The sequence below is a fragment of the Triplophysa rosa genome, unplaced genomic scaffold (genome assembly GCF_024868665.1).
Source record: "Triplophysa rosa unplaced genomic scaffold, Trosa_1v2 scaffold466, whole genome shotgun sequence".
Classification (NCBI taxonomy): domain Eukaryota; kingdom Metazoa; phylum Chordata; class Actinopteri; order Cypriniformes; family Nemacheilidae; genus Triplophysa; species Triplophysa rosa.
In genome coordinates, this window is record NW_026634470.1 from 15,134 (window position 1) to 28,628 (window position 13,495).

General features: G+C 40.4%; 1 protein-coding gene across 1 annotated transcript in view; it reads left to right on the forward strand.

Moving 5' to 3' along the window:
* The first annotated feature begins 248 nt into the window (after positions 1-248).
* LOC130550888 (macrophage mannose receptor 1-like) overlaps positions 249-13,495 on the forward strand; it is a 26,979-nt gene continuing 13,732 nt past the window's right edge. The window contains exons 1-3 of the mRNA XM_057328407.1: positions 249-316; positions 436-498; positions 11,028-11,387. Of these exons, the coding sequence (XP_057184390.1) occupies positions 447-498; positions 11,028-11,387 (412 nt within the window). The 5' untranslated portion in view covers positions 249-316; positions 436-446. The remainder of the gene's footprint in view (positions 317-435; positions 499-11,027; positions 11,388-13,495) is intronic.

A 13,495-nucleotide genomic window follows, 5' to 3' on the forward strand; every position in this document is an offset into this window, starting at 1 on the left:
AACTAATGGATACAAGCCCTTCTGAACAAGCTCATGATAGAGCCCCTAAAAATACAGACAATTACAATAGGGTTTTAGTGCTTTGCGCTCGAACCTCTAATTTAAACTCTGTCGGGTCACTTTAGACCCATGTTGTGCATCGAAGGGTTAATTGAGGAGCCTCATATGGTAAACAAAATCTACATGTAAATCAGTCTCAGCATATCCAAACTGAAACAGGTTTTGCATAAAAGCTTTTCTGTGGGACATAAAACCAAGAATGTAGAGACTGATAACATTTAGACCATATCATCTTCAGTCCTGACTGTTCCTGCAGGTAAACTTGGATATTTTTGTTATAATAAAAACGTTTATCTTATATTTATCATTTATCTTGCAGGCTGATTCATGTTATTCAATGGTGTTTGATTTAATGTTTTTTTTCCATTGTTTCAGATTCATTTCATATGGTTACTCCATCAGCAATGGAAATGCTCTTCCTTCTGCTGCTTTTCTCAGGTCAGTGTGTGTACAGTATATATAAATGTGTTCTTTTTTTATGTAGGATGTTTTTCTGGTTGTTAGAAGTTCCACAGAAGATTTACAACAAACATATAATCCGAGATTAAACAAACTATCTCTTTTAAAATTTTGTGTAATCTGGATTTCTTTAACATCAGTTGTGGCCTTCACTGTTAGACCTTACCAGGCGTTTTTACAGTAATGAAATGGCAACATCATTACCAGCAAGTTACTGTAGGTCATACATCTACAAAAGCTCTTACTGAAGTTTAAATGTTGCACCATGTGTGTTCTGAAAATTAAGCACGTATTGGCAACACAACTTTTAAAAAAGTTAAGTGTTTAGTGTTAGTGTTGTTTTTTTCTACTAACTATAGTTTGAAATATAACAAGACTGTCATGTATAAAATGCATTTTAAGATACTGTGTCAGACACACAGGTCATGTACACACTGTAATGTTTAAATGCGGGCGTGAATCCCCTAAATTATAGTTCCATGTGTCACTACAGCAGTCACTACAGAATTTGTAACCAAAGTAACCTTTCGGCATCTTGCGGTAGTGAATAAGAATTTAGCCATTTGGTATCCGGTATTTTTTGGCTAAAGCCTGTTTTTACAGTCGATTTTAACTAAACTACCGCTGATAGACTGCTTCAGAGAGCGCTGTCTTGCAGTGTTGCCATGTCCTCATATCTACAAGCGCTTTAAACATGTTGTTTGTTCCTAGCACATAAAGCTACGCATTTTAAAAAGAAAGTGTTCTGTTGCGGACATGAGTTATATGTTTTTTTGGTCTAACAAACAGAGGTGGGAGCAAGTCAAGTTTCAAGTCAAATCAAGTCAGTGATTTACCTCAGGGGTTCTCAATCCTGATCCTCAGGAACCCCCTGACAGAATGTTTTAGATGTGTCCCTGTATAAAACATCTGATTCAACTCATCTGCTAGTTACCCAGATAGCAAGAGAGCAGATGAAAACCATTGAATCAATGCTAATAATGGTTGATTGGTCAATGCTAATGGAATTGAATCAATATCACTTTTGCACCTGAAATTAATGTTGAAAAAATATTGCGATTTCAACAAACCACCATTATTGCGTTCAGTGTTTGCTTTAGTTGGGACCTTGACTCTTGAACTTTAAGGTTAAGTTATCAATGCCTGTTATAACAGTGTGTTAAATGCATCTGTTAAAATAATGAAAAAAAAATCAACTGACAGTAGTTGTAGTAATTTCTCAGTGTTTGTGTTGTTTTCTTAACTTTTTGTGATGATTTATTTAGTACAGTGTAATAATTGCATTGCTAGCCTCCTATTATGATTTAAAATAAATTACTCAAAAAAAAGCTTAGCTCACTGAATCAATTACATATGAATTATCAGTGAATCTCAACAATGGCAATCAACAAAAGAAAGCCTCAGGCTGCAATGCATGCTGGGTAACATCATAGTACGAAACTCATTCATGACTCCCAGCATGCATTGCAGTTGATCTGTTTATCTGAATTAGTTTGATAATTGTCACTGTTGTTGAGGTTTGTATGATGAGTGTTTATGTCTAAGTGTGGCAAAGCAAGAAATCACATCATTTAGTCACAGTACTTTCACATTTGTAAACCACAATATTTCATTCAGTCACAAAATGATTGACATAAACCTTATAAAATATGATTGCCCATCTTTATTACAAATCAACACCCATCACAGAAGTAAAATACTGCCATTTTAAAACATTTTCTTTATGAATGCAATAAGTGTTCTCAGTGAAACACTGTTATAAGCAACACAAAAAAAATTGACTCAAGTTTACCAAAGTCAGGGATCAAGGATCCAACTAAAGCAAACACTGATCACAATAATGGTCGTTTGTTGAAATTTCAATATTAATTTCAAGTGCAACAGTGATATTGATTCAATTCCATTAGCATTAACAAATTAACCATTATTAACATTGGTTCAATGGTTTTCATCTGCTCTCTAAGGTAACTAGCAGATGAGTTGAATCAGGTGTTTTATATAGGGAGACGTCTAAAACATTCTGTCAGGGGGTTCCCGAGGATCAGGAATGAGAACCCCTGAGGTAAACCACTGACTTGATTTGACTTGCTCCCACCTCTGCTTGGCAGCCCATATTACGTCCTTCCGTTTCAACCACAACCAGTGGCTGCTTCTCTCAGTGACAGTGGTAAGTGAACACCGCCTCCAAAGAAAAATATCAACGACTACTTCTCTAGCCCCACCCACTGGTTCGCGCAAGCAATAAACAAACATGTCGTTAAAGATAGCTAAATATTGTGCCATCCCAGGTTGTGGAAGAATACAGTCGCTGCATAACCTTCCTTCGGATTCCGATATTAGGAATGTGAGAAAAACATGGAGCATTTGTTCGTTTCATTTCTCCGAGGATTCCTTCGTGAACAAGGCACTGGATTTGTAGAGAGACTAAAATTAAGAAGCAGTGCTGTGCCGTCCATATTGGATCCGATAGGAATGGCGCAGCAATCTTATGTCAACTTTATTTACTTTATTTATGTCACTTTTTACAATTGTCATTGTTACAAAACAGCTGTATATGAGACACATTGACTATGAGCAAAACAATTAAAGTTGTACCTGCAAAAACAAGAAAATGTTGAAAACACAGAAGACAGACATACCCATATACAAAACACTCCACACATACAATATGCACACGTACTAACACACATAGACATAGACACACACACACAGACGCGCACGTACACATACACAGACAAGTACGTGCACACACACAGACATGCACGCACACGCATGCACGCACACACACACACACACACACACACGCACGCACGCACGCACACGCACACACACGCACACACACGCTCAGTGAGAGCACACATTTAAGATAAAGGAGAGAGAAGCACAGGTCAAATATAACAGACTATAAATTCCTATATGCAATATTAATTAAGTAAAACTTTAAAATTCTAAAGCAGCCCCCCCGGTCAGGCAGATAGTGCAAAAACAGTATGCAAATGGTGGCGAGGAACCCAAAACTCTAATCGAGAAAAAAATACAGGAGAACCCAGGCCAAACCAGGGGATTCCAGTTCCCCTCTGGCAAAAGCTGCTTCCTCTGCACAAACTCCAGAGAGCTTGCACAACAAGGCTAAATAGAAATAAATAAACTTACTAATAAGGTAAATTATAGTTTTAAGATTATCATTAATAATCTAATAGCATTTGAAATTTTGTGGTGAAGACGAGTGAGTAAAACATTTTTGTACTATGCGTCACTATTGCTTTGTTGGAGATCGCTTGATGTGCCCTGAGCTCTAGTCATTTGTATTAATTGCAGAGGTTTTCTGTGATCTTAAGCCTTTGCGAATCGGGATATCTGTGATTTGTTGGGCTCATATATCATTTTTCAAGGTTTTATCCACCGTTTGCGAATAATGGAGGGTGTTTGAAGTGTTTTGGTATTATTTCGGGTGCTGGGTGATATCCATAAGTTACCGTTTGTCATGGAAACTCTCGTAACATTTGAGACCCGCCATCGCGGTGATCTTTTGTTGGGTGCGTCGCGATCACTGGTCTCAAATGCTGACAGTACGGTACGGTCATATATCATTAAACGCAATACAAGTATAGGCTATACAAACTATACGCAAAGCCTTGGCATCACATCCACAAATGCGTCACATGAAATACTGATGTGGGGAGGTAATTTATAGATCACAGGAGGTCTCCAGATAATACTAATGCCCTGCGAAAACTGTGAATTGTGCTAATGCGTAACCTAACTTTACGTCTCGAACCAAATTCACAGAAGGCTCCAACTACGCAAACTGCTATCCAATCAGCGGTGGGAATTTACTTCTAAGTGTCTTCAATGCGGCATGCCCATTAAAATCGAGCGTTTGCAGAGCTGGCCTTTAAACCTGGGTAGAAAATAGCCTATTACTTACAGTTTTTGTCCATTGCTTGAACACTTTTTGCAACACTTCGGCTCATTGTGTCAAAACTTTACACACAAGCACACAAGACACAACACTGGAAAGTAAACCATTCACATCTATGTCGAATTGAAACTCTGCTATCAAAACCTAACAATCCTTTGTCAAAATCTCACTCTGATGGCAAAATGATACACACTTGCATCATATGAATACACTTTCAGATTAGCAGCAACACACTAGTGTACTTTATATAAAACACTGCAGTCTTTAATGTTCACTGTTTTTATTCAGTTCATCGGTTATCATTCTGTGAAGCTCAATGCAACACTGACAGTTTTTGTTATGTTTCTTCTCCAACAAAGGTTTTCACAACAACCAAAAATGAAAGTACCGAAAGGTTACAAATGACATCACCTCAATACTGTACATCACAGTACTACACTTTACAGTACAGTACAGTAAATGCAGTAATGCAAAAATAAAACCAAAAATACACTACTGTAAATGAAAAACAGACCAATTGTGTGTGGGTGGGATTATGGATCCTGCCGTCTGTTTGGGTCTGGCCACGGGATCTCATCAACATCACAAGCGATATTTTCTCCTGCTAAGCAACGGGGAAAATATCGCCTTGTGTGCCGAATCCATCCATGGATTGACCTTACCTCAATGTCTCCGCATGCCTCTTCCATTGCCTGTAGAAGAGGCATGCGGGCATGTGGTTGGCGGTCATATACGCGCCATCTCCAAGCGGAAAAAATAGGGTTTAGAAATGGTCAGAATAGAATACAGTCTGGAGTAGAGAGTTGAGGACATACCTGTTTTCCAGTCTGAATGTCCTTATGATGGATGCAACTGTGAACCGGCTTAGATGTGGGTGGACTCTCTGCCCAGCTTCCCTCATTGTCAGGCCATGATTTGTCACATGATCCACCAAAGTTGCTCTAATATCATCTGAAATACTGTTCCGTGCATAGCCTCTTCGACCACGTCCTACTCCTCTCTCTCTTTGTCTTCCTCTACCTCTTGCTCTCCCTGCCTCCATGCTTGCAAAGTTCTCAAAATGGCTCAACTGAGGCCTATTTATGGCTGGCTGATTGGTGTTCAGTTTTGTAAGTAAGATTTTTCAGGTGTGTGTCTAAGTGTTTTCAATCACCCAATGTGTTTTGTATTTTGAATAGATGTGTTTTCCCAATGGTACCCATGAGATTTCATTTATGAACGAAGTGTCTTATGTGTGAAATAGTGTGTAGTGTGCAGAAGCAAGTGTGTTGCAGAATTGCAACTAAAGTGCAAAGCAGCGCTTTTGTTTAAGGTATGGTTACACTGTGTTTAAGGTATAGTAACAAAAGCTTCAAGTTTTGTTACTTTGGTCTAAGCATGTGTCTATAGTGTTCAAGCAATGGGCAAAAACTGTAATGATTTTTAATTTAAAAACCACACAAACGTCATAAGTAGACCTCATACAAAAGTATAAAACAATAAACAACACCACTTCATCGCACCTTTAACAATAAGAGTCAAGAAAAAAAATCTACATTAATATCAGGTGCAAAAGTGATCAACATTTCAACAAATCAACAGTGGAGGCTTAGTGAGAGCTGCCCGTGCAGGACCAGTACTAAGGGGCCAACGTTTGGCCATTGACCAAATTCTGCAAGGGGCCCTTAGGCTAGCCCTAGGTGGGCCCATAAAGTGCCAGCGCAGGCTTGCTTGCAGGGTTGGTCTGCCTGTGGCCCTTATCTGGCAAACAGGAGCGGACTGCCCAAGGGCACAAACATGCCGTTGAATTACAAAATGGTGATGCAAGAATATTTCAAAGCTATAAATATTGTTTTTCACAATATACTAAAACTCTGTACACTTGGTGGACTACTAAAATGTCACAACAAGAATGTTTAATGGGCAAGACTCACAAACAATAGCCACGTTCACACTGCAAGCCTTAATGCTCAATTCCGATTTTTTGCTCAGATCTGATTTTTTTGTTTGGCTGTTCACACTATTTTTAAAATGTGGCCAATATCAGATTCCAGTGTGAACTGGTGATGGTTATAAACTGAATCGCATGCGCAAAACAACAATAACACGTAACAGGCAGCACGCTTTCATACAGAATTAGCAAGGGTCTAGTCAGCGGATGTGTTTGACTTTTAGCGGTGCTGAGCGGATTGTTCTCGCGACGCGATTTTATAGTATTCCCGGAGCAGTCCGCTCTCGGGCTGTGCGCATGCCGGTTTACACATCCCAGCATGGAGTAGAACACACCTATAGCTTATGTTTAACCGCCGTGTCAACACGCACGCGAGTGGTGGAAGCAGAGCGACACCAATAGTGTGTTTGTCATATTGCATCGCGCCGTATCCAGTGGCAAAATGTCTTATTATAACAGATTCTATAGTCATTTGTTGCATCGCATCGTGCTGCTCACGTGCGGTACACAGTGCAAGGGCTTATGTTTATAATCTGATGCTTAATGTTTGGCAACCGAGCTGTAAAGTGCACTTCCGTCAACAGAATAGCGCGTGAAGCTTTAAATTAGCGCAGAATTATAACGCAAGTCGATCTACAATGATGCAAAAGTCACATGAATTCCGATATGACCGTTCAGACTGAGGTCGCATTGCGAAACATCAGACCTCTATCTGATTTAGGACCACATATGGAAGTGGCTCAGATCATATTAAAACAGATCGGTTTCCATCTGGTTTGTCCTGTTCACACTGTCATGCAGTAAACAGATCTGGGTCACATATGAGCAAAAAAATTTGATTTTGGTGGCAGTGTGAACGTGGCTAATGAGGCATTCTATATCCTGTGGGAATGAGAAATCAAGGGACTTTCACAATATATCATGCACGCAACCACTTAAGTATACTGAGATGTTGTATATGTATAACAAGGAAAGCCCCGCTACAGTTAAAAATGAAAGGAGGGGAACATTAGATAATTGTGGTGGACAAGAAAAAGATTATGGACGTCAATATCAGACGTTTATAAGCCATTATATAAACTGTCATTCTGGTTGCTCAGGAGAGGTCCTTTCAATGCTGACAAAGACATAGAAAAGAAGTCTTCGGGACATATCTGATAGCAGTGCAGTCTCAGTGGAGTGGTTTGTTTTGAAGCCAGACTGCATGTCATCCAGTAGTTTATTCTGTAATAAGTAGGAAGACACCTGGTTGAAAACTGCCCTTTCAAGTGTTTTTGCAATAAATGGGAGGAGAGAGACAGGTCTAACTGTCGGTAGTAGAGAGGTCCAATGTGGCTTTCTTAAGTATGGGCGTGACCTGGGCCTGTTTGAATGTGGATGGAAAAGTGCCGGTGAGCAGGGAGGTTTTGATGATGTGTGTGAGTGCAGGTGTGAGTGTGCTGGATATGGCCTGAAGTAGATGGGAGGGGATTGGGTCAAGGGGAGAGGTGGTGGGGTGGCTGTAGAGAAGTCTGGTGACTTCAGTGTCAGTGGGGCAAAAGAGGAGAGTTCAATGTTTAAGTGAGGGTAGTGTGTACAGAGGTGCTGAGAATTGTTTGCTGATGGATGATGTTTTCTCAGTGAAAAATACAGCGAAGTCCTCCACGGTCAAAGATGATGTTGGCGGGGGAGGAAGGGGGTCAAAGATGAATTGGGCAGGGGAGGAGTGGAGGAGGGGAGGAGGGGACTTCAATGTCGTCAGTGGGGCGAAAGAGGAGAGTTCAATAGTTTGAAGTGAGGGTAGTGTGTACGAGGAGGTGCTGAGAATTGTTTGCTGATGGATGATGTTTTCTCAGTGAAAAATACAGCAGAAGTCCTCTGCACGGTCAAAGATGAGTGTGGCGGGGGAGGATGAGGGGGTCAAAGATGAATTGGGGCAGGGGGGAGGGGGAGGGAGGAGGGGGTCAAACTGATAATGTGGGGGGGGGTACTTGTGCGAGCGGTGGGGTAAAGTGATGGAGGGAGGAGGTAAGTGTAAGATAGAAGTGGGCGGGGGAGAGGTGGGGAGTAAGATGAATTGGATGGGCAGCGAGGGGAGAGGGGCGTAGGGGGTCAATAAGGATGGAAGAAGTGTGGCAGGGGGAGGAGGGGCGTGAGTGCGGGGCAGGGTGATGAATTGGGTCGGGGAGGAGGGGAGGGAAAAGGGTGGGGGTCAAAGATATGAAGTGGGCGGGGGAGGGGGGGGTCAAAGATGAAGTGGAGCGAGGGAGGGGTCAATAGATGATGGAGGGAGGGGGGAATCAAGATGAAGGATTACGGTGGGGGGGTCGAGCCGGCTTAGGATATTCGTAGTGGGTTGTGTGGGGATGAATAGGACTAGTGTCGGGGGCGGCAAAGTAAGTGACCGGGAGGCGAAGTGGAAAGAGTGTTTGGTCAGTTGGATGTGGGTTTGGGGTTGGTTCGTTTGACGGTTTGGTGGTTGAGTTCGGGTGAAGTTTCGTTTTTTAGGTCGTTGGTTTTAGATACTGTTGGGTATCTGAGTGTAGTGGGTGAGAGTGGTGTGGGTGGATGTTTTAGGTTGCAGCTGATTGGTGGATTCGTTTTTTGTGTGGGAGTTGGCGGGGAGAAGTCAGAGGCGTCGATTAAGGTGATAATGCTGGTACAGGGGAAAGTAAGTGCGAAAGGGATAATAGTGGAGGCAATGAGATGTAGCAATTAAAGTCTTAGAACTAGTGTGGTATACCTCACGGCTGAGGTATCTGCAATAGACGTTATTTGGTCTGAATTCTGAGTAGTGAATAGAGAGTTAGTGCTGGTGGGGTCAGGTCACGATTTATACTAAGTGTTGCACAGTTAGATAATTTGGTTGGTTGAATTGGAAGTCAGGAGCAGTATAATAGTCAGCAACAGTATTGGATTTTACTGTATATGACACAATGAGTAGACGTATTTGTTGCCCTGTGTTCACTGTACGTATAACTTAGGCAGTGTGGATATTACAAGTATGTGTCTGACGCCATTTGAATTAGTTCAATCAGATGAATTTCAGAGAACTCTCCGTTGACCTCATAAGCTCAATAGACCAGCAATAAGCAATGAGTGAACCTTTTGTCTTATTTTGGTCGTGAGCTAGATAACCATGAATACAGGCAAATTTGATAACTTAGATTTTTTAGGGACAGCATAACTAGTTCTTTCTCACCCATATATAATCCTCTGTCTTCTTCTGCTTAAAAGAGATATATATATATATAGTTACATATATATGTCATATACAGGTGCTGGTCATATAATTAGAATATCATCAAAAAGTTGATTTATTTCACTAATTCCATTCAAAAAGTGAAACTTGTATTTATATTCATTCATTACACACAGACTGATATATTTCAAATGTTTATTTCTTTTAATTTGATGATTATAACTGACAACTAATGAAAATCCCAAATTCAGTATCTCAGAAAATTAGAATATTACTTAAGACCAATACAAAGAAAGGATTTTTAGAAATCTTGGCCAACTGAAAAGTATGAACATGAAAAGTATAGCATGTACAGCACTCAATACTTAGTTGGGGCTCCTTTTGCCTGAATTACTGCAGCAATGCGGCGTGGCATGGAGTGATCAGTCTGTGGCACTGCTCAGGTGTTATGAGAGCCAGGTTGCTCTGATAGTGGCCTTCAGCTCTTCTGCATTGTTGGGTCTGGCATCTGCTGGTGTTGGTCCACTGTGTTTTCTGAGGTCCAAGGTCAACGCAGCCGTATACCAGGAAGTTTTAGAGCACTTCATGCTTCCTGCTGCTGACCAACTTTATGGAGATGCAGATTTCATTTTCCAACAGGACTTGGCACCTGCACACAGTGCCAAAGCTACCAGTACCTGGTTTAAGGACCATGGTATCCCTGTTCTTAATTGGCCAGCAAACTCGCCTGACCTTAACCCCATAGAAAATCTATGGGGTATTGTGAAGAGGAAGATGCGATATGCCAGACCCAACAATGCAGAAGAGCTGAAGGCCACTATCAGAGCAACCTGGGCTCTCATAACACCTGAGCAGTGCCACAGACTGATCCACTCCATGCCACGCCGCATTGCTGCAGTAATTCAGGCAAAAGGAGCCCCAACTAAGTATTGAGTGCTGTACATGCTGATACTTTTCATGTTCATACTTTTCAGTTGGCCAAGATTTCTAAAAATCCTTTCTTTGTATTGGTCTTAAGTAATATTCTAATTTTCTGAGATACTGAATTTGGGATTTTCATTAGTTGTCAGTTATAATCATCAAATTAAAAGAAATAAACATTTGAAATATATCAGTCTGTGTGTAATGAATGAATATAATATACAAGTTTCACTTTTTGATGATATTCTAATTATATGACCAGCACCTGTACATTTACTCGACAGAAAAGTGATCTAAGATATTTTGTCTTTTTTATGAGTATATGTTTAAAACAAGCAAAAATATCTGCCAATGGGGTGAGAAAAAAGAAAATAAAAATTATTTATTCACCCCATTGGCAGATTTTTTTGCTTGTTTTAAACATACACTCACGTAATTATTGTTTTCTTTAATGAAATAAGACTTATATGGTCAAGAAAATGTATCTTGATTTAAGAATGTTAATAACTTTTAACTAATAAAAATGTTTTCTGTGTGCTGTTTTCTCTCAACAGGATTCTGGCCATTTTGCCATGGCATCTCAAAAGGATTTGTTCTGATCCAGCAGCAGAACACCTGGCATGAGGCACAAGCTTACTGCAGACAGAATCACACTGACCTGGCCACTGTTCTAAGCGATGATCCAAATCTACAAGAAGCAATAAACCCTGCATTGACTTCGCTGGCTTGGACTGGACTGTACAGGGTTGGTAATAACTGGTGGTGGATTTACCTAATGAAGAAAACGACATTCACATTTTGGAAGCCTGGAGAGCCAAACAACTTAAATGGAAATGATGAATGTGGTGTAATCACTAACAGTGGATGGATTGACCTGCCATGTAATGAAATGTGCCCCTTTTTTTGCTACAATGGTAAGATACAATACAAACTGTAACGATATGGGAACACCTCGGCATGACCGAATCTGAAGCACGTGTGTCAAATAAACTCATAATGAGGAAATAAGCAGAATGCCGGGCATCCCAAATAAGCACAACCAGCTTTTTGTGCTCAGCATGTGTACTGTATATACGTCTGAAAGCATGTCTCCTAAACACCTCCTTCTTCGCGCCATATTACGGACCGGGACATGCACGATCTATGTGTACACTGTCAGAAAAAATGTGGCAGATTTGTACCTTTAGGGATACAATGGCTTGTCACTGGGGCAGTACCCTCAAAGGTACACATATTGTACCTTTCCACATGGATACCCAGACAGCAAGCAATCATTGAATCAATGTAAACAAATAGCTGATTGGTCAATGTTAGTTGCATTGAATCAATGTCACTTTTGCACCTGCAATTAATGTTGAAACAAACCACCATTATTGTGATCAGTGTTTGCTATAGTTGGGCTCTTGACTCCACAGTGTGGGGGTCAGCTCTTGAGGTACTTGGCTGTGTGCATTGCGATCAGCTTCCATTTGTGCTGTGTTTCTGCCTGGCTCTCTTTGTTAAGAGCTACCGGGCTCGTGTTTCCCACCGCTGCAACCCCACTTCTGCTGTGGTAGAGTAGTGGTTCCTCGCGTGGGATTTGCATTAGTGTCTGGCGCTCTTCGAGGAGAGTGGACGGGCTTGCGTTCACAAAATATTTTTTTTATAATGTTTTAATGGATTATGTGGTGTTTTAACATGCATAATGTGTCTCATTGTGTGTGAAATGGCACTGAGCGGGAGCACTCCCAGCCATCTAAGTTGTAGACTGGTACACAGCAAAATCCCCAGGTTAAAATGAACTCTGCTCAGAGAACATTTGGTCCAAGAAAGTTTATGAGTTTATTTGACACACACACACAGCAAATTGACCAGTGTTAAATGAACACTACTGGGTGTCTATATGTGTCCACAAAACTGAAGCAGTGTTGAATATAATGACATAATGAAGTGATTAATTAAGAGATGATTGATCATTAATGATGAACACCTGCTGTTAACAAACACAATCACTGAAGAAAACATCAACAAGAACAGTTGATTTTGAGGTCACCATAATGGTGAACAGTGTTTCTTTTAGTTAAGCTCTTAGCCTTGGACTATTGATGTTTATTATATTGTCATATAACTTCACACCATTTTATGTAAATAATAACTTTGTTAGAACACAGCCTGAGTTAGGCTCACATGTCACATACTCTCGGCTACTGGCACACCTCTCACTTAACATCCGTATATGACGTAACACCCTCTTACGCCAAGCAGTATGGGTAATGTAGTGAACTCCACATCATCACATCTCCCCCTTTTACAGGTAACACAGTAAACCCATAATAATAACATAACCAATGTAATATTAAACACTGTTAACCCCTCTAGTAGTTTCTTGCATATACACTGTACCGACAGCAATATATACTTCAATCAGAATAACATTTCCAACTAAATACAATTAAGCTCTACATTAATATCACCTGCAAAACACAACATTTATGAAAATACTGTTTTCTGAACAACAACCATTTCACCAATTTTCTCCAGGTATCATACCAATTACATTTAAGCATTTCAGTAAATAACACTTTAGTAAATTACATCTAAGTATGACTTTACTTTCCTCATTCCTTTTCTTTCTCTCTTAGGAAAGTGACTTAGTCACACTTAGTCTCTATACCGAACTGGAATTTTAATTACTCTGCCACTAGAGGTTGTTCTAGCAACAGGAACAGAGTCCAATGTAACTTGCTCTGAGTGTCTGACAGGTTCTGAACTTTCCTGATCATGCCTTGGTTCTTGCCTTGGTTGTGACAGTTGCAAATAACTGTTCATGTCAATTCTTACAGAATCAGTCTCTCAACTCAACTCAACTCAACTTTATTTATATAGCGCTTTTACAATTTTCATTGTTACAAAGCAGCTGTACATGAGACATATTGACTATAAGCAAAATAATTAAAGTTGTACCTGCAAAAACAAGAAAAGGTTGAAAACACAGAAGACAGACATACCCACATACAAAACACTCCACACACACAATATGCAC